General features: G+C 36.4%; 1 protein-coding gene across 1 annotated transcript in view; it reads left to right on the top strand.

Moving 5' to 3' along the window:
* Nucleotides 1-8,633: 8,633 nt before the first annotated feature.
* LOC147076334 (A-type potassium channel modulatory protein KCNIP1-like) overlaps nucleotides 8,634-27,994 on the top strand; it is a 209,191-nt gene continuing 189,830 nt past the window's right edge. Inside the window, exon 1 of the mRNA XM_085941730.1 lies at nucleotides 8,634-8,720. Within this exon, the coding sequence (XP_085797856.1) occupies nucleotides 8,640-8,720 (81 nt within the window). The 5' untranslated portion in view covers nucleotides 8,634-8,639. The remainder of the gene's footprint in view (nucleotides 8,721-27,994) is intronic.

The following is a 27,994-nucleotide window of genomic DNA, read 5'->3' on the forward strand; positions in this document are numbered from 1 at the left end:
AAAAAATAAAAAAAAAATCGGTTAGGTACATGTTCAAACACGCGCGTTAACATAATTTTACTCCCTACTTTAATTATAGTTTGTCAATTTATGGCTACGCCCGTATGTTGTAGCTTAACCACTAGGGAATGACAAAAGAAATGGCGTATTTCAAAAAAACACTACCTTATTCTTAGGTCAATAATTATTATAAAGCAATCATTATTCATAAGATTTTTATCACACTTGAATGGTCAAAGACATAGCTTATAATAATTATCTTTAGAATCATCTTCAAATGTGTTAATCTTGCCGATTTTTTGAATAATAAAATGCCTAATTCTTGTCAAATTTGGGATCACAGAGATTATCAAAATAATTTTTTATCGTGAATATTTTACAAAAATTATCTCGTAATTAATTATACTAATGGTTTTATAAATGCATTTAAAAATTAATAAATGTAAAAAATCTTAACACCACTGCACAGTTATGTACCGAAATATGACTATATTCTAAAACATTAGAGCGAGAGGTTTAAAAGAATACTATTTTATGTAACAAAAATACTTCATGCAGTCATCAAATGCTTAAAATAACTATAAAGGATAATAAGGCTTCAAAATTATATAAATAGATCATCTACAACGTTTAAGGAGTGTCCAGGATCATGGTTTGAAAATACAATAAAAACTCAATTTTGACCTTCGACGAGCATGTCCCCCCTTAAGCCCTGCATAAACCAAACTAAAATGGATAAAAATATTATTTTATCTATAAAAGTTATGTATGATTTATTTGCATAATTTTAAATATTTTATAAATAGACGAGCATTTTTTGACAATTATTTATTATGGATTGGGTTTGCAGGGTTTAATTGAATTTTAAAATATAATCAACACCGCCTGTAAATTGTAGTCTTATATCAATGAAAAAAATACGTATGACTGATAAAGTTTAGTGTGCACTATTTATGGCTGATCTTAACAGCCTACCTTAACCCTTCGCAACTGATTTATAGGAACTGAAATACCTAATGGGTGTGGAGTGACAGGAAACCGATCTCGAGTGTGGAAGAATATGGGATAAACTTAAACACGTGTCAAGAATACGTCATTCTTTCGTTCTGACAACTGCTCTCGGCTTATGCACTGATACTCATTCAATATTAGTGTATTAAAATGTTGCAACGTACACTATTACACGTCTATAAAGTTTGATTAATTTTCGTAGGACACTCACACATTCAAAACCCTGCGTCAAAATGTAGCGTATTGGGGGTATAAGCTTATTTATTAACATTTGAAAGTATTTAGCAAGTGCATTGAGCATGGTTAAGTTGGTTAACTCCATAAATATTAACATCGCTCGGTTGCCTGATTAGTAAGAGTTTACCATATTGGATTCAAATAACAAGCAACAACTGGCACTACGATCGTAATTCACAGCTTATATGCCCAGGCCTGAATATACTTAGCCGCATCGGATAAGGTTCAACACCGTATTCGTCCGGAACCAGGGAAGCGATTTGATACGCATCTGTCGAAATATTTAATAATGTGATTTTTTTTAAACTCTCTATATTACGACTGTTTTTCGAAATAATTGTCCCTCCCACAAAACAGATAACAAATAGAATTCCGATAGGCTATATTCAATACGCTACATTTTGATGCAGAGTTTTGAATGTGTGCGCGAGAATGCACGTGCACTAGTGTGTGTAAAATACACATAAATATGTTGCGTCCTCACCGTGAATCGAACCCGGAGCTACCGGTTGAAAGGCCAGCGCCTTACGCACCACGCCACGTGCGAAACATGCACGTAAACGTATGAGAAGTTGTACTCTCACCTGGTAATATAATATATTATGTCAGTTATTAATAAAGGTAGTCGTTATTGATTTATTAAGAACAGCCCTCGAAATGGAAATTTTTACGAACCGGAGCGCTCGATAATTTTACGAAAATATAAACTATATTATACTATACTACATTAATTGTAAATGTGATTTATAAAAATAAGTGTGTTATTTTTTTAATTATTTGAAATATCCAGCTCAGACGGTCAAATTAATGTTTCCACCAGACGGAGCGATAATTTTGTGGATTTTATGGATTCTTATGAACCGGAATGGCGCTCCGGTGCGTTCCGGTCCATTTCGAGCCCTGATTAAGAATGTTGAATGAGTTAATATGAAATTGTTCCGTGATTAAAATTATTTGGGAAACTCTGATTTATTGTGAAAGTTTCGTTATGAAAGGGTTGCCAGCTAATCATCGAGACAATCTCGAATATCTTGGTTCATTGGGTAGTAAAATTTACCGAACAATTTGAGTTATTCAATACATTTCAATAGTTATTTGCATACTTGGTTACCTGTTTGAAAATAAATAAAATTTTGATAGGCTCCACGTTTCAAGGCGTACCTACTTTATAATGGACCCGCCGCGCTCAATAGACCAGCGTTTCTCATCGTGCCGGCGCCCTCGCCCCGCAAAAATCGCCAAATATATTTTAATAATCTTCGCGCATGTAGGTACCAGTGGTGAACGGTGGGGTAGGCTGTTAAGATCCGAAATAAATAGTGCACACTAAACTTTATCAGTAAAACGTATTTGTCTTCATTGAACTAAGAATACAATGAGTAGATAGTGTTTGTTAGTTTTTTTTTAAATTTAATTGAACACTGCCTAATCCAAATCATAGTAGATAATAGTCAAAAAATATTTTATAGATGTAAGAATATTTTTTATCGACTATGGTTTGATTTAGGCAGGGTTTAATTGAATTTTAAAAACTAACAAACACTATCTACAAATTGTAGTCTTAGTTCAATTAAATCAAATAAGTATGAATGACAAAATTTAGTGTGCACTATTTATAATATCAAATCTTAATATCCCACCTACACCCCTTACCACTGGTATGTACAGTGTAATAAATACAATGGATGCCTGATTTTGATATTAGTTGCAGGGAGTTTGTCGTGCTTAACCCACATTACTCAATTAGTGAGAAATACCTATGCATATTTATATTTTTTTTATATAATTTAATAACTGTATGACTGGTTTGAACTGTTTCGAGGTCTTCTTTACACATTCTGATGAATCGATTGCGTCATTTGCGTCAAATAAAATTGCCGCATGGAATGTCCGGGGCTCGAACAGCGGCGCGTTTCCTTGAACACAGAATTAATGGGAACTGAAATACCTGGTGTGGACCAACCGAGCTCAAGTGTGGAAGAATATGGGATAAACTTACACACGTGTCAAGAATAATTCATTCTAAGATTTTCGTTCATTCTAATAACTGTTTTTGGTTAATCCACTGACGCTCATTCAATATTGGTATATTAAATACACGAATATTGAATGAGCGTCAGTGGATTAACCTTCAAATTTTGAAGGTTGCAACACACACACTATTGCACGTGTTTCATTTTCGTACGACACTCACACATTCAAAACTCTGCTTCAAAATGTAGTGTAGGTATCTGAATTATATTTCTTAATCTGTTCTTTGGTATGTATCATATTTATTTTAATATTACATGATGGTATGCCTCTATACTTTTGATTTTATGATTTTTATTTAGCTACGTATTTTTTTCGACTTATACGAGGTATAAATGAGAACTCTGTCATTCTGGGCATTGTTGACCTGTGTGTCCCTGATAACTATCTTAGAAATAAGGAGCATCAGTTGTTTATTCTCCCAAGGTGCAGAACCAACTTGCCACTGGTAATGCCAATTGGGAGGGCGATAACTATGTTCAACCAAATTGCTTCGGGTGTTGATACATTCCACTTTCGTGAGGGTGAGTTTAGGTGGACGTTATTTTATAAATTCTTAAAATAGGGTCTCCTTAGCAAACTCGATGTACTTCTATGAACTACTATAGCTGTATAATTGTATTTGTATTGCATTTGTATGTTTATATTATGTTCTCTTTTTATATTTTCATTGTTATTTCTTTTATTACTTTTCTTTCTTCTTTATATTATTGTTTCATGTCATGTTGTGAACGTCTTAAACTTATAATTTGTAATGTCCACAATATGTAAAATAAATACTTAAATCGAATTGAATTATTTTAATTGTTTAATGTCTATTGCAGACAAACACAGCATGCGAGGAACGATTATTATTAAACTACTCGATTGAAAGGTTTTATATATTATTATAACATACCCAGTGAAATTACGACGTCGTCCGAAAATTACCCCTCGGTATGAAAAACAGCCCCGACTAGTACAGGGTAAGTATTTACAAGGAGTAAGCTGTATGCAAAAACAACGTATTATACCTACCCCCATCCCCAAGAAGTAAGGGTAGCACGCTATAGCAGTGTTCAAAATTTACTCGAACCGCGCGGACGTTGTAAAATTCTACACTGCGGAGCGAATGTTGAAATCTTTTAAAGTGCAGTTTAAAAGAATTTTTAAGTTAACTTTAACTTTTAAAAGTTACCAACTGTTATTTTGAGAAGCCGTTAAAGTGTTTTTTTTTTATTATTAACTAACTCACTGAATAACTATTCTATTATTGTGCTTTTATTTTAAGATTATAATCATGACATAATAATATTATTATCGGATTAATTTTACATCTTTCAATATTGATAAACGATAAAAAATAGTTTTAAATATTATAGATACGTACCTACCTAGAAAAACACAATAAATCATTTATAACACAAATTATCCGTTGCGAAGGGTGGAGGTAGACTGTTAAGATCCAACATAAATCATCATCCTGTCTTGGTCCTGGCCTCCTCCAACAGCTCCCTCCACCTGTCCCTATCCAGTGTGGCCGCTTTCCAATTCGATACCCCCAGAATACGGCAGTCACTGGCAGCTCAATCCAACCAGCAAATCTTTGGCCTGCCTCTTCTTCTACGCCCTATTGGATTGCTGGACATCACCCTCTTTGCCGGTTCATTGTCATTCATACGGTGCACATGACCTAGCCATCGCAGTCTCCCAATCTTAAATGATTGAACTGCGCTGCAATCTTCGTACATTCCGTAGAGCTCAGCATTATAATATCTTCTCCTCCAATTGGTGCCATCCCTGATCGGTCCATATATACGGCGGAGAATTATTCTTTCAAAGATGTTCAGGGCTCGTTCATTTCGTTAATTTCGAGTTAATGTCCAGGTTTCCGATGCTTAGGTGAGCACTGGCTTTACAAATGTGTTGTGCACTATCCGACATAAATAGTGCACACTAAACTTTGTCAGTTAAACGTACTTGTTTTCACTACAATGGGTAGATAGTGTTTGTTAGTTTTTAAAATTCAATTCAACACTGCCTTATCCAAGCCATGGTAGATAATAGTAAAAATAATATTCTTTTATCTATAAAATATCTAAAATCATTATACATAGCTATGTCTATATCATAACAGTGAGGAAGGGTGGAGGTAGGCTGTGAAGATCCGACTTAAATAGTGCACACTCAACTTTGTCAGTTATACGTATTTATTTTCATTGAACTAAGCATACAAATTACAGCTGGCGTTGGTTAGTTTTTAAAATTAAATTAAGCCCTGCGTAAATCAAGCAATAATTTTGGGTAAAAAGTTTCTCGTTTCTAGAGCTGTGGGTTGCGGATTTGAATCTCGCATCTGGTAAATTCACATGTTGTTTTTTCAATGTGATTTTAGATCTAGAGCGCGAGTCTACTAGATTAGCTAAATGGCTATAATATAACAAGAAGAAAATTATTAAAATAATATTAGTTTCACCTGTTGCCAGAAAATATATTGTAGCATCACTTCGTACTGTTATGTGTTTTTAAGCGGAGATATATCTTGCTTCTGTTATAATAAACATTGTAAATAAGTGACAGAATGACGTGTTTATAAAGAAAATGTGCATCCATAGAAAAGGGGAAATTCTACCATCCCCACGTTCGGTGCCCTGGTTTGTAGAGTCTCCTTTGAGAGAGAAATGAGTGCTGATACTGAGGCTAAGAACAGGTCACACAATGGGTTAAGGATTTGATATCCTCATGGGAAGAAGCGATTCGCAGCTCTGCGATGAATGTGATGTTTTGGAGGACATTATACATATAGCAGTACAATGCCCTAAATATATGAACGACACAAAGTACAGCTGCGAGTTGCGTATGTCTTTGAGAATGTCAACGAATTGAAAGGTGTCCTGGTGGTATGTAGGATGAAAGAACTTGGCAGAATTGAAAAGTTATTTAACAGAATTGGAGTGAGGACCTGATCGGAGGATCCTCTTCTAGATGAGAAAAGGCGATATGAAAGCTATAAAAAGTGGTCATACATTTATTCTTATTGTATAACATAAAAATCTTGTAAATAACGCCCACGATGGTTGAGCGGCTAACGCGTCGGCTTATAATGTCGTGGGTCCCAGATCCAAACCCTGGACTTGCCAGAGTAAATTTACATAACGTGTGTTTGGGGTCAGAGTATGGACCTAATAGGTTGAGCAAGTGGCTAATATCTATTTTCTCCCGTAAAAACAAAAATCTGTTAATACGAACCCCCACTCTGTGCAGGTCTGTATTATGATCATCTTAGGATCGAACATGGTCATGGATGGATGGAATAAAAACGTGAAATTTGGCATTATAAAAATAAGTATTAGTATATAATAATTGTAATTTAATATTGTTGTTTTTTTGTAAAATTCTTTAATAAAACAAAGTTTTAAAAAGTCTAAAACCTTTTTAAACTCTTAACATAATTGTATAAAATATAATAAATCGAATCAGAAATAAATGTTTATAATTAACTATTTCTTTTATTCAACGAATAATTCACAAGATTTAAGAATGTACCATTCTAATTATTGAACATATTTAATTTTGTAAAACACTTCTGAGAAAATATAGTATAACCAATAGAAAAATTCTTTTGAAAAAAGTACCCTAGAGATGCGGGTTCGATTCCTGCCGGGTGTCTTACTTTTTTAAAAAGGATTTTTTCTATCAGTTATAATATATTTTCTCAGAAGTTTTTTTCAAAATTATGTATGTTCAGTTATTAGAATGTTACATTCTTAAATCTTGTGAATTATTCGTTGAATAAAAGAAATAATTAATTAAAAATTATTAGCAAGTTCGAGTTAGTTACACCATAAAATATTTGAGAGATAAGTGACGTCGGTTAGTAATAATTGAAGTTGTAGGTAACTATTTTGATTTAATAAACAAAAACCGATTTCCAATAGTAGCTTGATTTGGAAGAGCGCTGATGAGCAGGTATTAAAAAGCCAATAGCTACAATTTGTCGTAATTAGTATGTCACCTAGTAGCATAGTGAAAAATGCGCGGACTGGGCGTAAACCCAAGAGATACAGGTTCGATTCCTGCCGGGTGTCTTACTTTTTTCAAAAGATTTTTTTTCTATTGGTTTTAATATATTTTCTCAGAAGTGTTTTTCAAAATTATGTGTGTTCGAGAAATAAATGTGTCGTGTGAAGCCGCCATATTGGTATTTCATAAGTTTCTAATTGCAAAATACCAAGTATAACTTCTAATTATTACTCACCACCATAAAGTATATGTCTAAATGAAAAATTAATCAAATCGAACGGCAATAAATTATCATCTTCTTATTGTGCCATCCCCTAGCGGAGGTCGGCCACCATCAAGGCGATCTTATATTTGTCGTCTGCTATCCGGAACAGTTCGGTGGAGCTGCACTCGTACCAATCACGGAGGTTCTTAAGCCACGAAATGCGGCGCCGTCCTCTTCTACGCTTCCCATTGATCTTTCCTTGAATGACAAGTTGGGGAATGCTGTATTTTTGTCCTCTCATAATGTGGCCGAGGTATTGTAGTTTCCTGGTTTTGATACTACGTAGAACTTCTTGGTCCTTCCCCATTCGATTGAGAACTTCAACATTTGTCACCCGGTCAGTCCAAGGAATTTTGAGGATGCGTCTATACAGCCACATCTCGAAAGCTTCAAGTCTCCGTGACATCTCTTGGTTTAGCGTCCATACTTCCATACCATAGAAAAGAATTGAGAGCACATAACAACGTACCATACGCAGTCTCAGACCTAGGTTAAGATCTCGATTGCTATGGAGGCGTCTCATTTTGAGAAAGGCGCTCCTTGCGATCTCAATTCTAGTTTTTATTTCATGAGACTGGTCCCATTTCTCATTGACTCATGTACCTAATATTTATAATGGGTCACACGTTCGATTGGTTATTATAGAAAATTAAAATTTGTTCACCATTATGTGATTTTATGGGTTTTCAATAATTGTTGTAAAAAGCGTACTACTAAATTTGTAGATATCCTGACACTGTCTAGTAACCAAGCTACGTACCTATTATTGGAACCTTGGAACCAAAAGCCAGCCGCTAATATTAGCAAAATTTGTAAAGCGATTCAGTTGTATGCCTATTAATTAATAATGAAGTAATTAGGTAGAGTAGGGCGCAGTTGGCCAGATTGCCAAAGCACATTGACCGGAAACAGGAGATTTTTTCTAATATGTATATTTTCTAAGGCGTTTTCAAAAATAATTTTGTCTGATTAACATTATCGTTTACAAAAAATAATATAATAATTTTAATTATAATACAGGGTTTTCAGTGAATAGTGATTTTAGAATATTATAATAAAAACGTAATGGCATTAAATAATAGGAAACTTTAACATGTACGGCATGATGTCGCAACAGGGTGGTCCGCGAGGCAGTTGCGGATCAAAAGGACAAGAGAGGAACGGGGAACAAAAGGTTTAGTATCTCTGTTTTATTTTATATTATAGCTTATTAAGTTTGAGGGACTTTGAAGAACGCACGAATTTCATGCGTAAACATCACTTTTTTTGAACATACATAATTTCGAAAACATATTATAACCAATAAAAAAAAATCTTTTTGAAAAAAGTAAGATACGCCGCAGGAATCAAACCTGCATCACTCTATTCAGTTGGTTATAATTAGGCTTAGGATTCTTAGGTATTTAAATATTTTTTTTGACCGTCCCCACAACCAAACATCAAAAATATCTGTGTTTTAGACAATTTTGAAACATTAGAACCCTATTTCTTAGCACCTATTTTTAAATATTTTTTGATAATTACATATTTTTACATATTCTAGGTCCAAGCATATATTTTCACATAAACACAAAATTTCAATGTTCCTGAACCAATTAAATAGTGTTTTAAATAAAAATACTGAACTTCAAACGCTGCAGAATATTAAAGCTGTTTTGGAAAATCCATCAGATTCCTCAGATGTTTCAATTTTTTCTACTTCAGATATAGTTTCATTTACATATGCAATAATTAGCGCTCGACATGGAAAAGTTTACGAACCGGAGCGCTCGAAAATTTTCTGAGGGTATTAACAAGGTTATCAAATTTGATGTGTATTTTATAAACACAAGTGTGATAGATTTTTTGTTATATCTATGGCATATCTAGCTCAGACGGTCAAATTATTTTGTCCGTGAGACGGAGCGATAACTATCCGGTGCGTTCCGGTCCATTTCGAGCCCTGCGAATAATAACATCTTTATAAGTGGCAAGAAGTTTTTCCGTGTATAAAAATTTGCTAAGATCATCAAAGATTCACTTTCGAAAATTTGAAGCATTATTTAATTATTTATTAGGTATAATAAAGGTTTCTGTTTGTGAATAAATAATAAATTAAACTGTTGAAATATATATGACTCATTGTAATAGGTACATATATAATTTTTTAGCACCTATTATTGTTTTTTAGCACATATTTATGAAATTTTATTAACATTTTTTCCAATTATATCTTCATATTTTATGAAACTTGGAGTAGCACAACGTGGTATAGAGAGGTGCATGCTGGACATAACGCGAAAGGACAAAAAGAGGAATGAGTGGATAAGGAAGCAGACAAGGGTTTGCGATGTAATAGAGTTTATTAAAAGCCTTAATTGGTGATGGGCTGGACGCATAGCTCGAAGAATAGACGATCGTTGGACAAATCTAGTCATCCAGTGGTATCCGAGAAGTACAAAGCGTCGCAAGGTAGACCTAGAGGCCGCTGGATAGATGCAATGATAAAGTTCTGCAGAAGTACGTGGCAACGCAACGCACAGGACCGATAGAAGTGAAATCAGCTTGGTAGAACTGTCGCAAATAATCGAAATTTAACTAAGCATGCCAAATTATTCTTCTGACCATAATGTACGACTAGCAATATAATATTCGAATCAAAATCATATCTGTGTGGTATAAAATTGTGATGGAAAATAGGGCTTGGTATCAGAATTAGAACTGTTCAATACTTTGGAAACAAAACTAGAACTATTGAATTTGCATTGAATTTCTAATTTCTAAGTGTAAAAACATATTTAATGCTACTATAACACTAAAAAACCCAACAAAACGTTTTTCGTAATTTTCTCGAAATTATGAATAACGCACAGATCTACTTTTGATACTATACGACTCATTATGTACATATTATTTATTTTTTAGCACCTAAACATCCTAAGCCTAGTTATAATATATTTGCTCTTGTGACATGATGCTTCACAACCAAACATAGGGCTTTGTGGAGGGGTCTTTGTTTGTGTTGATTCACCATCTTATCTCCTCATCACCAAGTTCTTCGCCTTCTGTAAACGCAATAAACTCCCAATGCGAATTTTCGCCGCGATCAATTAATTATTCGCGTGCTCAATTATTTCTCGCGGGTAATAAACGCACCGTTTCCGATCCACAGTGTGGATGTATTTTATAGGCCGTGCGATGTCACTTAGGCGGTAATGTACGACCTAGCAAAAAGGTCGTAACTTTTAGGTCGACGTTTTTAATAATTCACCGCGATGCTAACTAATGTATTAGGTATATGGTTTTGACACATACCCCGTAAATGCGGCGACCAACAGTCACGTCTCTACAACGGTACAATGCAATGGTATTTTATTTATGGACCGAACTATTTCGGTCCATTGTTTGGGGTCAGGATATTATTTTAATGTCCTATTATAGTTTTCGTATCCCTAAGAGTTGTTGTGTTGACACCCACGGTGGCCGCACGGCTTAAGCGTTGGAGTATCACGCCGTGAGTTCCAGGTTCCAGGTTACCATTATTTTTATGTTTCCTGAACAAAACCTATTCACATTTATACGTGACAATCTTTAATGCATATTATGCATAATTCAGACCTAACACGTGTTAAAGTAGATATATCCCATATTTCTCCACACCCTAGAGTTGTGCCCTCTTATAGCCACACCCAGAAGGTAACCCACTTTTCCTACTTACCATATTATCTTTTTTGGCTAACCACTTCAGTATAAAGTAATATATTCTTGGGTTTCGACCGCGTGTACTTCTTTCTTCTTTCCTCGACGTTTCGGGTTCGTTGCCACGTCATGGCCTCCGGCACGATCAGCAATCTACACTTCACCATAACACATATCTTTTGATAGTAAGCCTCTGCAACAAGCCTGAAACGACGAGGAAAGAAGGAAGATATACACGCGGTGGAAACCCAAGAATCTATTAGCCAGCCCTCACATCAAAACTCGTCTCGCCTGGAACGTGTCGAATACGTCGATGTGACGTCATAGTTATTCACAAAACACACGTTGCTAAATGAAGTTCCGCATATTGGTCGAATGCGACTGTTTAGTTTCTTGCACGCTTCTCCGGCTGAGAGTCGAAGACGCCAGGACGCATATACCTACGAATCGGTCATTCCTATACCGGCTCGCACTTCGCCGCATCCAAATATCTATACGTTTCAGACGATTTCGTCAAAGCGTTTCGCTACGTTGATATGCGCGGTCTTCATATGCGACACCTGATCGACGTTCTTGGAAGGTTTGATTTATGGCTGTGCAACAGACGAGGCGAGTTTAGATGTGAGAGCCGGCTTACGTTAAAAAACAACCGTCAAAGTCTCAAAAATCAGTTCAGTATTAGCGAACAGTACCTACCTACTGCCAAAAACTCTTGGTTGGTCGGTATGTGAGACCAATTTAATATTTGATTCTCTGTGTATGGCTTTTAGATGCCTGTCTATTCGTGTACACCGTCCCTTATTTTCTTGGAGAAAATACGGCCACATTAAAATTGGATCAAAGGTATTTTTTCATTGTATGGTCATCCTAAGGACCTTTGGCTTTAAATACTTTTTAAAAATATTTTAATGACGTCATGGTAATTATTTTATGTAAAAAAAAAATAATTGTGTGGGTAGATCTATCAAGGGATGTATTTAAACATCGATATAATGTCATCCCCGTTATATCTCGTCACCATCATCAACGGGCGTCAATCCACTTCTGTATGAAGGCCGCCCCTAGCTCTCTTCACTCGTATCGGTCCCTAGTTCTTCGCTGCCACGTATATCCGCCGAACTTTATGACCTCGCCTATCCAGCGGGTTTAGGCCGTCTATGTGGACGTTTTGACGCGTTGAGTACCACTGTATGACGGCATTTGTCCACTCGCCAAGCGACATGTCCGGCCCATTGTCATTTCATATGCTGAGCTTGTTATACGTACGATTTATTAGTTTTAAATTAATCTAGTTTCAATACGGTTACATGTAAATTGTACGTAAAACATTCCACCGTGGCACAGTTTGCCGTGAGGTTTCTTATCGGATAGAGATGACCGTATACTATACGGTCTCCAATTTTATTAGATATTAATTCAATTTACATAGCTGATTATGGCAAAATTCATGAATTTAAGAATGAAAACTTTCACCAAAAACACCGTTCATCCAGTCCCTTGGACAGCGCTTTTCATCCCACACCTTGGTCATCCTTAGTATATTATGTCACAGAATAAGCTCACTCTACCCCACTTCTATGCACATGGACCCAAGTTTATCTGGTTACATGTAAATTGTACCTAAAAAAATCACCATAGCACAGTTCACCGTGAGTTTTCTTATCGGAATGAGATGACCGTACTTTATTAGATTCAATATGAACATTAATTGAATTTACATAGTTGATTTTGGAAAAATTCAAAAATTCAAGAATGAAAACTTAACCTAACCTAACAAATAATCCAGTAAATTTGTTTGCTGCTGGCTTGCTGTAAAGTGTAAACCGACAAGAACCGTGTTTTATTTAGGTATGAATTTTATGTCATATATGACCCAAAGAGGTTGGACAGTCTTTAATTTTATTTCCGATACAACATTTGACAACTCGGTGAAGAGTGACACGGTAAACTGAATACGTACAAGTTTACGGACACGTTTCAATACACAGTACAGAGTACAATTCCGGGTAGCAAAAACTTAACCGATTGAAAAAATTTAAATGCTCACGCCTCGTCTAGAAAGATACCTATCAGAATCCACATATTATCGTTCAAAGGAAGAATTTCCGTAATCCAAGACCTGGAAAAAGACGAACGTCGTAGCTCAAGAATCCCAGAGAATTATTTAAGCTTCTGCTTAGAACACTATCCATGTTTAAATCAGCGACAGACAAGGAAAAGAAATTAAAAATAATCACCAACGTCTATTAACGGATATGGCAGAGAAAGAAGAGGAATTTTAAGAGTTACCTAAGGTCACTTTTGTAATTAAGTACGACTATGCATTGGAGCCAGTGGTGAAGGATAGAGGTAGGCTGTTAAGATCCAACATAAATAGTGCACACTAAACTTTCTCAGTTATATTTATTTATTTTCATTGAACTAATGATAGAATTTGCAGATGGTGCTTCTCGATATCAACTCATCGCCATTTTACAACGTTTTTATTAGGTCGTATTCTTATTTGTCCGGTGGTTTTTTATCCGGTATAAATCTTGCAATCTATTTTCAACTAACTTCCCGACAAGCTAGACATTTGAAACTTTTAGAATATATCAGAACACGATGCCAATGCATTTTTTTTTAAATACTTTAAGCCATCTTTAAGTAGAATTGAATTCATTTTCAGTAAATTCTGTTTTGAATGAAAAGTTATTTCGGAAGAAATCCGTAATCCAATCCACTATTATTGGTTGCTAGGGGTCTAGGGTCCTAGCAACTAAATTATTAATATATACGTGCGTTACTATGGAAATCAATATGAATGTCAAAATGACATTTCAGTATTATTTCTATCAAGTACAAATTTTCTTGATCGTTTAAGCTAGTCAAGTCAAGTTTATATGATTCAACAGAAAATTTAAAAACGTTGTATATAAAAAGTTATTTTTATTTTGTAATTATTTTTATTTAAATAAGCCGATGGTTGCGTTCAATGTATGGTCCGTAGCGCCATCCTGTTGAAACCAGATATCGTCGTATAGAGAGATCGTTAGTAGCGAGGAGTGGAAGTAGGCTGTTAAGATTCGACATAAATAGTGCACACTAAACTTTGTCAGTCATACTTATTTGTTTTCATTGAACTAAGAATACAATTTGCAAATGGTGCTGGTTAGTTTTAAAAATTCAATTATACCCTGCCTAAACCATAATAGTTTAGGTATGCTATGAGCAATGACATTATTAATGGACAACGCACTCAATACAGTAGCTAGCAATTAAATTCACGCACAGCGACATTCGAACATGTATAGGTAGGCGTCACGCATTTTCCATTATGCGATATCACGCATCGGGAATTTATAGCAATATCACCTTTATTGTAATGGCGTTAGAATAGTATTTCTAGTGTCAATGTTCATTTGAGCGAACCCGTTCGAACCGAACCGCTCGGCAGACCCGACTAAAAGCATCGGCAATTTATAGCAATATCACCTTTATTGTAATGACGTTAGAACAGATTATGCCATTCGGCAGACCCGACAAAAAAGTGAGTGTCATTTTTATTCCCAGATGCTTCGTCCATATTAATGTCATTGGATTCAACAGAAAATTTAAAAACGTTGTATATAAAAAGTTCTTTTTATCTTGTAACTATTTTTATTTAAATAAGTAGATGGTTGCGTTCTATGTATGGTCCGTAGCGCCATCCTGTTGAAACCAGATATCGTCCGAGAGATCGTTAGTGGCGAGGAGTGGAGGTCGGCTGTTAAGGTTCGTCATAAATAGTGCACACTAAACTTTGTCAGTCATACTTATTTGTTTTCATTGAACTAAGAATACAATTTGCAAATGGTGCTGGTTAGTTTTAAAAAATTAATTAAACCCTGCCTAAACCATAATAGTTTAGGTATGCTATGAGCGATCTGACAAAATAGTGCACACTTTTTCATTCATACTTATTTATTTTCGTTGAATTAAGAATACAAATTACAGATGGTGGTGGTGATAGTTTTTTTTTTTAATTCATTAAGCCCTACCTAACCAAAACATAATCGATAAAAATGATTCTTATATCTATAATATATCTAAAATTATGTATGGTTTAAGCCATGTTGACACGGTCCAAGTACAATCCAAGTACACTTGGATCGAGCGCTATCCAAGCGCACTCGTACGGGACATCTTCATACAAATTACTCCTATCAGTCCTATCCAAGCTACTTGGATAGGAATAATTAGTATGAAGATGTCTCATACGAGTGCACTTGGATGGCACTCGGACCAAGTGTACATATACTTGGATCGTACTTGGACCGTGTCAACGCGCGTTTAATGGCATTTTTAGTTATTTTATTGATAGATGAATATTTTGTTACTATTATTATCTAATATGGCTTGGATTAGGCAGGGTTTAATTGAATATTTTAAAAACTAACAAATACTATTTACACATTGTAGTATTAGATAAATGAAAACAAATATTGTTTGCCTGACATAGGTTAATGTGTACTATTTATGTCGATTCTTAACAGCCTACCTCCAGCCCTCGCCACTGATTGGAGCATAAGAATTTTTAATTCCTGCCTACTGGCTGGTTGGTTGTACTTCCATAAAATTAGTTATTGGTTCATGATAGTTTTGTCATGTATTTTTGCATCCCCATGGGAGTCTGTTTATTGGTTTGAAAACCGCTGGCCAAACGCATTTTGGTGAACGCTTTTTGTTAAAATTTCACCGTTCGCAAATTTAGCTTATCTATTACTAAAGTTATGGGCAATCGGGTCTACAGACCAGGGGTTCTCAACATTGTAAAGTATTATAATATGAAAGATCCTTACTTCGGTACATACTGATCGAATCTCGAAGATCATTACTAATTATTACCCCTTTTTTAGAATACCTATTAATGCTTTTATGGGGCAATTTTGTAATTCAGACGTCTTCATTCAAATTCATATTGTCAGTGACGTTCCGTGGGGGTAGGCAGATTGAGCGTCGCTTGGGGGCGGTAGTTATTCGAAGGGCGGCAAATTGAGAAGAGTCGCTATGTATATGTAGAAATAACTACCTATCTAAACTTAGTAATAACGGAAATATCTTTCCATTAAAAAAATCAGCTCACTGGTTGGAAACAAAATGTATAAATTAACATAAAAGGTTTAACAGGAGATTTCTAGTTTACTTCCGTTGTCCTTGGACGTCACGTCCTTGATGACCAGCAACGACACGTGCAGATTTGCGAATTATATTTAAATTATAGATTCATAGGCACATACTTACGAGTGCCTAATCTAAAGTTTATGCAAAGATATTCTTGCCAGTCACTTGCAATTATTGTATTTCTAAATGCATCTGAAACCGTGGACTCGCAATAAGATTTAGTGGTAATTACTGATCACATATACATATTTTGTTAGTAATGTATCCATACAACACATTTCTTAGATATTGGAGACATGAAAGGATGATGGAACATAGTGTATAAAAAATGGGAAGCATTTTGGACCTGCACAGGGGCGGCATTTTGTCTAGGAACGTCGCTGCATATTATATTAATTAACCCATAAATACATAATGGCAACCCTTCAATTTATATAACAGGTACCTACTACTCTTTTAATCGATCATAATATGTAATGTTTTATATTATTATAAATTAACAGTGGCACCTGTGAATAAAAAATATAACTATTTTTAGCCCATTTTGTCATTTGCAGAAAACTGCAAGTTTTTAAATAAATTTTCATTCACACAAAAATATGAAGGATAATTAATACATCTGTTTATTGCTAAAAGGCAACACCATGCACTTATGGGTTTATAAATACACATGACAAATTACAAGTCCAAGACGATTCATTTGTTGAATCGATCAAACAAATTATTTTATATCAATTCATTGATATGAAATTTATATTTCTACATTATTATAAGCATTCCTTGATTCTTCAATTCTATATTCATTCATAATTTCAATCAATACTAATCCATTAAGAAAAAAGATACCGTAGCCGAGTCTTGCATGTCTTTACAACATTGTTATTCTATTCTGCTAACATATCCACGTATTATATTGTGTAATTACTGTAGTTCATGTAGTAGTCGCCATAAATATTCCTCTAATATTGTCATAATTGTAATAATTGCAAACATGTTTTTGATCTATTCTGCAAACGTGGGCATTTAAATTATGAGATTAGGGATGAACTCACACTGGCCGAGTTGATAGAGTAGCCATCTATCAAACCGCGCATATCGGGATCAATCCCGTCACTGGAAAATAAAATAATGTCGTTTTTCAATGACTATTTACCAAGAATGACTCGGTAACGTTCACTCTGTAGAGGCTCATATGCTCCGATTTGGAGCAAATATTGTAATTTATCTTTTATTACTTCAAATTAAGCACAATATTGCAGCATTTTTTAAAGTCCATCGTCACGTAAGATTTGCAATGTGTTGATCGCTTGTATAGCACCGCTAATGAGTAAGGAATGTTCGGCCACGCTGACGGAATCCATGCGACTACGTTAAAGTTACCCACCACCACCCGTCATATATGCACAGCCGTGGATATGCACGGCCGCTTTCCATGACGCTTTAAACGTGTCTGAAAGAAGTGATTTTAAGTGATCATTCCGTCCCCGAGACGGAGCCGCACGGGACTGATGCTGCAACCATGCACCGTAGTGCTTAAAGAAGAAAATTAAGAAAGATTTTTTTTCGTTTTTTGGACTGGCTCTGCTCTCCGCTGACGTTAAGCGCCCTGTGTACCCGCATACTGAGTGTCACGAATTGAAATGGATGAGTCTACAGTGGAGTTGGGACTATCCCGCTCCCCATACGACGTTGCAAATTTCTCGAATGCCGCAAAGTTGGCCTCGGTTGCTATCAGATCTCCATGTCCAATTGGGCCCGTGTGAGGACGGACCCTGGCAAACAGCTCCGCTCGTTCGAGTTCCATAAGTTCAACATGTGTTCAACATCTTGGTGGTCTTGCCCGCAAGTACAACCCGGCCCATCCATGCGACCGTGTTAGACCAGAGTGTGGAGTCTGTCACGTCAGCTGTCACCAAGGACTGATATGTCAGCTCACAAGCTCGAGAGTTTGTACGGCAGACGTACTTGTATAGCCTTAAAATTTGTTTCAAATTACCTTATAATAATGGTCGCTTCGTGTAAAAAAAAAAAAAGAATTTAAATTACATATTTGTAATACAAACGATTTCATAAAGCTTCCTCTACATACAGTTCAAACACGTTGGTTTGTTAAACCCAGTAGAAAATGTCAATGATTCCGAAAAAAGAAATAAGTTTAAATATTTAGGTTCTCTGCCCGGTGGCAAAGTGATAAATATACCCTATCGACAATGCACTGGGCCCGCTGCAAAGCTAATATATTGGGGATGATATATATATATATATATATATAGATATCTCTTCTCGATCTAAGTTGATCTTACGCGACGGTGCGCCAGGTATTTGTTGAACATTTTTTATTTGTTGATCTACCCTGATTTGTTGCTCCATTGCCAAAGATGACATACGAAATTGATCCATTTGGAGCAACAAAAGTATCGATCTATTAATAGAAGCCACGCCCATTTTACCCTCCCATATACATTTTACTCTTTTAGCTTCTGTTGATCCAATTTGAATGAACCAATCAGAGGGCTTCTTGTTCGGCATTGGTTTGAATGCATGTGACGCATTTGTTTACTCCTAAATTATTCGTTCAAGGACATTTTTAATGATTTGCACTCTAATGAAATCAATACAACCGCACAACTAATAAATAGATATTTGCGATTGCAATCTTCAAGAGAATCTTCGCTGAGATTTATTCTATTAGGGGTCATCCATATATGACGTCACGCTCTAGGAGGGGTCTAATTTATTAAAATGTGATGATTTCTGACGAAGAGGGCGGGGAGGACATAATAAAGACAGGATGGTAAAGGTTGTGACAATAGGGGAGGGGTGCTAAAATAGCTAAAATCACGTGACGTCGTATATGGACGGCCCCTTAAAAGTTTAAAAAATATACCGATTACTTGATAATTTTGTAAAAATAATTGTAGTACTTACATAATAAATAGGGTATACAAAATGTGAGTTGACACCAGAAGTGAAGGGTGGAGGTAGGCTGTTAAAATCCTCCATAAATAGTCCACACTAAATTTTGTTAACTAGTAATTGTTCTAAATATAAATAGGAAAGGCTGTTGTAGGTTGACACCAGTAGCGAAAGGTGGAGGTAGGCTGTAAAAATCCGACTTAAGTAGGACATATTATTATATTAACTAATAATTGTTCTAAATATAAATAATGTAGACTGATGTAGGTTGACACCAGTAGCGAATGGTGGAAGTAGGCTGTTAAAATTAGCCACAAATAGTGCACACTAAATTTTGTTAACTAATAATTGTTCCAAATATAAATAGAGTAGACTGATGTGGATTGACACCAGTAGCGGAAGAGTGGAGGTAGGCTGTTAAAATCCACCATAAATAGTGCACACCGGTAGCAATGGGTCGAGGTAGGCTGTTAAAATCCCCCATAAAGATTGCACACTATAATTTTGTTAAATTACTTGTTTTAAATATAAATAGGGTAGACTGATTTGAGTTGACACCAGTAACGAAGGGTGAAGGTAGGCTGTTAAAATCAGCCATAAATAGTGCACTCAAAACTTTGTTAACTAATAATTGTTCTAAATATAAATAGGGTTAACTGATGTGAGTTGACACCAGTAGCGAAGGGTGGATGTAGGCTGTTAAAATCCGCCATAAATAGTGCACACTAACTTTTGTTAACTAGTAATAATTGTTCTAAATATAAATAGGAAAGGCTGATGTGGCTTGACACCAGTAGCGAAGGGTGGGGGTAGGCTGTAAAAATCCTACATGAGTAGGACATAATATTATTATATTAACTAATAATTGTTCTAAATATAAATAAAGTAGACTGATGTAGGTTGACATCAGTAGCGAATGGTGGAAGTAGGCTGTTAAAATAAGCCACAAATAGTGCACACTAAATTTTGTAAACTAGTATTTGTTCCAAATATAAATGGGGTAAACTGATGTGAGTTGACACCAGTAGCGAAGGGTGGATGTAGGCTGTTAAAATCCGCCATTAATAGTGCACACTAACTTTTGTTAACTAGTAATTGTTCTAAATATAAATAGGAAAGACTGATGTGAGTTGACACCAGTAGCGAAGGGTGGAGGTAGGCTGTAAAAATCTTACATGAGTAGGACATATTATTATATTAACTAATAATTGTTCTAAATATAAATAAAGTAGACTGATGTAGGTTGACATCAGTAGTGAATGGTGGAAGTAGGTTGTTAAAATTAGCCACAAATAGTGCACACTAAATTTTGTTAACTAGTAATTGTTCCAAATATAATTAGGGTTAACTGATTTGGGTTGACACCAGTAGCGAAGGGTGAAGGTAGGCTGTTAAAATCCGCCATAAATAGTGCACACTAAATTTTGTTAACTAATAATTGTTCTAAATATAAATAGGGTAAACTGATGTGAGTTGACACCAGTAGCGAAGGGTGGATGTAGGCTATTAAAATCCGCCATAAATAGTGCACACTAAATTTTGTTAACTAGTAATTGTTCTAAATATAAATAAGAAATGCTGATCTGGGTTGACACCAGTAGCGAAGGGTGGATGTAGGCTGTTAAAATCCGCCATAAATTGTGCACATTATATTTTGTTAACTAGTAATTGTTCTAAATATAAATAGGAAAGGCTGATGTGGGTTGACACCAGTAGCGAAGGGTGGAGGTAGGCTGTAAAAATCTGACTTAAGTAGGACATATTATATTAACTAATAATTGTTCTAAATATAAATAAAGTAGACTGATGTAGGTTGACACCAGTGGCGAATGGTGGAAGTAGGCTGTTAAAATTAGCCACAAATAGTGCACACTAAATTTTGTTAACTAGTAATTGTTCTAAATATAAATAGGAAAGGCTGATGTGGGTTGACACCAGTAGCGAAGGGTGGAGAAAGGCTGTAAAAATCCGACTTAAGTAGGACATATTATTATATTAACTAATAATTGTTCCAAATATAAATAAAGTAGACTGATGTAGGTTGACACCAGTAGCGAATGGTGGAAGTAGGCTGTTAAAATTAGCCACAAATAGTGCACACTAAATTTTGTTAACTAATAATTGTTCTAAATATAAATAGGGTAGACTGATGTGGATTGACACCAGTAGCGAAGAGTGGAAGTAGGCTGTTAAAATACCCCATAAATAGTGCACACTAAATTTTGTTAAACTAATTTGTTCTAAACAGATGAATAGTGTAGACTAATCTGGGTTGACACCAGTGCCGAAGGGTGGAGGTAGGCTGTTAAAATCCGGCATAAATTTTGCACACTAAATTTGGTTAACTAATAATTGTTTTAAATATAAATAGGGTAGACTGATGTGGGTTGACACCAGTAGCAAAGGGTTGAGGTAGGCTGTTGAAATCTACCATTAATAGTCCACATTACATTTTGTTATCCCATTCGCTGCGTCCAACGCAACTGGTGCGTTGCCCATCAGGTGGCCATCAGATATAATTAGCATGTTATTTAAATGCGGTAATTAAATATTAATTAAAAGGTCTGCAGCGAAAAGTTATCCGCTGGCGCAACTAATTCGGTGAGACTATATCGTTTCCAGTCTAAAACATTAAGAATATGTGGAGGATTTATCAGAACAACAACCATTCACGTAGTAAAAGCGAAAGTCAGTGTTCCTCCAATAAATGTCAGGAAATGGGCACTGGCTACAAAGACATGGAAGTGGAAATCTATAATGGATAACTCCATATTGGCAAAGGTGAAACTCCTATACGAACTCATTGAATCAATACATACTATGAGAAACAAAAACTCCCACTACTGGTAGAAATCCGTCAAGCTACAGAAAGTAGAAACGTTTTAAAAACAAAATGCCTAAGTATGTATTCGCTGAGTAAGCCAGCTGTATGTACGACCTCAGCTCTGTTATAGAATTGGATATCAAAGGAATCGACAAACCAAAATGGAGCAAGTCATCCGCTAAATCAAAAGAGTTCATCGAAAAAACGCTGATAGAGAGGTACGTAAGATGGATCCACCTCTATACAGATGGGTTCATAAATGAGAATAGTGCAGGAGCAGCTCTCGTGATACCAGAAGTAGGTATAAACAACAGCGGGAAGCTAACCTCAGCAATACCGATAATGACTGCGGAGCTGATCGCGATAAGCGAGGCAATAAAATATGCATTAATCGGTGGTTTCTCTGCGCAACCCGCTGTCATATTAACAGACTCCAAAAGTGCTTTACAACACCTTACCGCAGCTACTCGCTCACATAACTGTAAAAGCATAGCATACCACATCCTTGACCAGATTGAGGCCAATAAACATAGAGGCGAATACCAATGCCTTCAATGGATCTTATCGCACATGGGTATTGAGGGTAATGAAAGAGCGAATGATCTGGCAAAGGAACGTGGCCAATCAAGGATGTCATCACCACGATGTCGGTACCAGAATACCTAGACTGGAATGAGGCCATAAAGAAAATGTCTTTCTTAATGAAATGAAAATGAAATGAAAATGTCTTAAAAAGCAAGTAGATAGATTTTCTAGGGCATCACTAGAAAAGTGGAAATAGAGTAAGCCCATTCTACCATCCCCACGACAGTTGCCCTGAGTGTAGAGTCTCGTTTGAAGAGAAATGAGCTTAAGCTGATACTTATTAAGAGCAGGACACAAAATGGGTAAAAGATTTGATGTCATCATGGAAAGAAGCGATTCGCAGCTCTGCGCGAATATGAATGTGATGTTTTAGAGGACATTGTACATATATTATAGTAGTACAGTGCCCGAAATATGAGCGACAAAGAGTACAACTGTGAATTGTGGATATCTTTGAGAATGTCGACGAATTGAAAGGTACCCTGGCGAAGGGTAGGGCGGAAGAGCTTTGCAGTATTGTAAAGTTCTTTAACAGAATTCGAGTGAGGGCCTGACTGGTGGATCCTCTTCTTGATGAAAAGAGGCGATATGACAGCGAGTCGAAGTCAAAACCTCGGTAGAATCATAATAAAAAAATGTGTAGATAGTGTTGGTTAGTTTTTAAAATTCAATTAAACCCTACCTAATCCAAGCCATAGTAGGTAATAGTAAAAAAATATTCGCTTATCCATAAAACATATAAAATGAGATAATTAAACCATACATCATTTTAGATACTTATCTATTTTATAAATAGAAAAATATTTTTTATCGATTATGGTTTGATTTAGCCATGGTTTAATGAATTGAACGTGATTAAAGTGAACTAACTAACACCAACTGCTCCTAATATGTATTCTGAATTCAACGAAAATAAACAAGTATGACTGAAAAAGTGTGCAATATTTTTGTCGGATCGCCCATACGCCGTACTTAGCACAGATGCCGTAACTGACGTATTTAGGTATTTTCATGTTTTTATGTATTTGGATTCTGCAGAGTTTTTGTATACGATCGGTAAATAAATCCAAGCCGTAACAGCTATAGTTACAGGAAATATCAAGGAATTAAATAGCCGTATTTGTTAATGGATAATTAACATGACATGACCGTTTGTGGAGTTTCACGCATGCTATTTCATCACTGTTTATAGTGATAAAATATGTTTATGTAGCGTCTGTAAGTTCCTTGGTTGCTAAGAGCGTCTATAATAGAAGATTTTTTTATTGAATCAAATGCCTTCTCATAATCAATGAAACCAAGGTATAGTGGCAGTCTGTATTCTTGATACCGTTCTATAACTTCTTAGACGACTTGGATGTGGTCCATTGAGCTATAGCCTCTTCTGAACCCAGCTTGCTCTCTCGGTTGATTCTCATCTAGAGCAGTTTCTAGGCGGTTGGAGGGTATTTTTGTAAAAACTTTGTACAGAATTGGCAATAAGCTGATTAACCGATAAATTTTCAGGTCTTCCTGATCTCCCTTTTTATAGAGGATGATGATCGAGGCACTTTTCCACGCCTCTGGGACATTTTTTTTGCGCAGGCAGGTTGTGAACAGTCGTGCTAGCACGTCGTTCACGGTCTGTCCGGCTCTCTTGAGAATGTTGATCGTAAGCCCATCTTCTCCTGGAGCTTTTCCATTTTTCATGCCTCTTATTGCATGCTCTACCTCGTAGGAAGTGACTTCAAGAAGACAGTTTTTGTCATCATCGTTCCTCAGATGGTTTGAACTAGTCGAATTTTTTCCATTTTCGTCATTATAGAGCGAACTGTAGAATTCCACCACTCTGTTCAATAAACTATCCCAGTTTCGCAAAACAGTAGTCCCGTTCTCCACTTTTAGTGCTGTGATTTGTCTTCTCCCTATCCCTAACCGTTGTTTGTTTTTGTTCAGACTTCTCCCTGCTTTCACAGTAGCCTGTATCAGCGTCATATTAAATCTACGGAGGTCTTCACGTATGTTTTTACGGAGAGTTTTGCAAAGAGTAGAGTATTCGGGATCGTTTGATACTTGAATATGACTCTTTGTTACCCTTCGCTGTTTCATTAGATTTGACGTATCGGTTGAAAGCTTGTTTGAGGGTGCGGGCTCTGATGCCACTTTGTCTGGTTGTTTTGAAGATTTTAGTATTATGCGCGTTATGTTTTCTGCATTCGAGAGGGAGATAGGATCATTTTAAGCCTGGAAAGATGTAAGTCTATTTGTCAGTTCAGTCTCAAATTCGGCTTAGCTTCTCAAGTGTATAATTGAGAAGTAAATATCCTTTTTATTGGTGAGAATGTAATCAATGTCACTGGTTCCTCCTGCTGGGCTCCTTTACGTCCATTTGCGAGGAGGCTTCTTTTTGAAGAAGGAGTTCATGACATGCAGGTTATTTCTTTCGGTAAACTCGACCAGCATGTCGTCCTTTGTGTCCCTCTGGCCGCATCCAAAGCGCCCGACAGCTATATCGTCGCGATGGTAGGAGCCGATCCGCGCATTAAAGTCACCCATTATGATGTTATAGTGGCAATTACGCTTGTTTTTTAATTTATCTATGCCTTCGTAAAGGTCCTCCACATCTTCATCGGGGTAGCCTTGTGTAGGAGCATACACTTGTATTAGACGAAGTTGGTATCTGCTATTGATTTGGATGATCAGACTTGCCACCCTATTAGATAAACAGTCGAATTCCACTATGCGGTTTTTCCATGCTTTATGAATAATAAATCCGACACCGCTAGTGCGTACACTTGTAGTTCCTTTATAGCAGAGCACATGTCCGCTGTGTAAGTTGATGATAGCTTCATCTTTACGTCGGACTTCGCTGAGGCCGACGACGTCCCAGTGGATTCCGCTGAGTTCTTGCTGAAATTCCTCAAGTTTGGCGTTGCTGGGTAGTGTTCTGGCGTTATACGTGGCTATGGTCATCGGTAGGCAGCCGTTGCCGTTGCTCCGGGGATTATTAGCACCCTCTGCCTTCCTTTGCTGATTGCTGCCGTGATCAGTGTCAGGTTGGCATCCGGAGAATAAGGGCCGAGATTTATTGTTGTTGGTTTTCATCGGGGGGTTTTCGGACATAACACACCACGCTGTCCAAACGGGTTGGTGTGCGGTTTTCTGTCGGGGTTTCCATTCCATAGCCAAAGGTTTCTCGTTTTTAGGCGCCAGAGATCGCCTTTCGCCCTTCTCTGTCAGCTATGGATTGACTGCATTGGAGCTGAAATGGAGATGGGCGGGGCACATTGCTCGCCGAAAGAACGGCCGCTGGACAAATAGCGTCATCCAGTGGTACCCAAGGGGCACGAACCGGCCACAGGGTCGCCCTAAAAGCCGCTGGATTAATGAACTAGTAAAGTTCGGCGGAAATACGTGGCAGCAAACGACACAGGACCGAGAGAGTTGAAAGAAGCTTAGGGAGGCCTCCATCCAGCAGTGGATTGACCCCGGCTGATGATGATGATGAAATAGCCGTATTTACAAAGTTTGAGAAAAAACTCAATAAAGATTAAGCGATTCGGTTGTAAATATCATTTACTAAAGGATATTAGCCGTATCTGACATAGATACGGCTAATATCCCTTATTTTTTCGTAGTAAAACGAAAACCCGAAACCCGAAACCCGAAAACCCGAAACGGCGTAGTATCGCTGTTGTTACGGCCATAATACCTTAGTAATAATACTGTGTATCTATACTGTTGATCGTTATTCCGCGACGGTTATTAGTAGCCGTATTCGATATTTGACAGTTCCAGTATAAGATTAGTGATTTTCTAACCGTGCATTTGGTGTGTTTTTGAGGATATTGCAGTCATAATAATATTGTGAGTCAGGAATACTATTCCAGGTATTAAAAATCATCATATTGTCTTCCTTTTCCAGGTATGTATTTCAAAGCAGACTACTTGTGCTGTGAACCATTTTCATATTTGTTTTTCTCCAATATTTCCATATCACCACAGAGACGTTCAAATTTAGAGCTTCATAATTCTTCATTTTTTTAAATCCAGCAATTGCATTTCAAACTTTCCAATGTCAACATTAAAGAGAGAGAAAAATAATTCTGTTATCGTAGCATTGATAGGTTCTTTTAACAAAGACTCTCGTCATTTTGCTGTTTCTGAATTCCTGAAACCTGTTGAGAAAAGCTTCTCTCATATTTAAAATTGTTGTTTTTAAATAGCATGTTATGTCAATATCAGAATTATTTTCTTGGCGATGTTTTAGCAGGCTTAGAAAGTGAATCGAAGATTCTCTTTCGAAATCTTGAGCAAAAAGGGATAATTTGTTTTCGAATGAAATAACTACTTCCTACATCAAAAAATGTGTGTTTCCTTCCCCCTGTAGTTTACGATTAAGCTGATTTAGTTGAGACGTAACGTCTACCACGAAATAATTTTTTTGGATCAACTGATTGTCCGTTATTTCTAGATATTGAACACCCTTCTAAAGGAGAAATGCTTTAATTTCTGTTAATAAGGTAGTGAATCGTTTTAAAACAATAAACAGTGTACCATATTATGCAGCAGAAGATCTGCGTACTCACTCTCCATTTCAACTAAAAAATCTTGAAATTGGCGATGATTAAGAGCTAACTTTGCAAATTTCTTCTGGAAATGTGTGCGCACAAAGCGCTTCTTGACGAATGATGCAATGGTAAGCAACTCATGATTATTTTTTTCTTTCAAAATAATAACAAACCTTTTTTCTACGCCGGCCATTTCGCTATATCTGTTCAAATTGACACAATTTTATCAAGTGGAATATGATATTTTTCCATGCACTCAATTACAGCATTTTCAATATCCTCTCCACGTGTTTGATCCTTGAGTGGCAATAATCTTTAAAGTTCTTCTTTAAGATCTGTAGATAAAATTATGGTTCAAATTTGTGCTGTATCCTTTATGTAACAAGACTCGTCAACTGCTATTAATAAAGCTGAAACTTATTTAAGATCTTCGATTTGCTGGTTGGTTATATTCGAAGAGATTTTGACATTCTATCTCTCACTGTTTCAGTCCGTACGTGGACATTTAAGGCAGCACCACACTCAAGGGGCCAAAGACCCACATGCAGCTCGCGAGCCGCGGTTTGCCGACCACTGGTCTACCTTATATTTATATTTAGTACAGTTATTTTAACAAAATTGTATGTGCACTATTTATGGTGGATTTTAACAGGCTACCTCTACTCATCGCTACTGGTGTCAACCCACATCAGTCTACCCTATTTCTATTTAAAACAATTAGGTTAACAAAATTCAATATGCACTATTTATGGC

Source organism: Rhyacophila brunnea, unplaced genomic scaffold (assembly GCF_057557595.1).
Source record: "Rhyacophila brunnea isolate RB1 unplaced genomic scaffold, BYU_Rbru_1.0 scaffold_13, whole genome shotgun sequence".
Classification (NCBI taxonomy): Eukaryota; Metazoa; Arthropoda; class Insecta; order Trichoptera; family Rhyacophilidae; genus Rhyacophila; species Rhyacophila brunnea.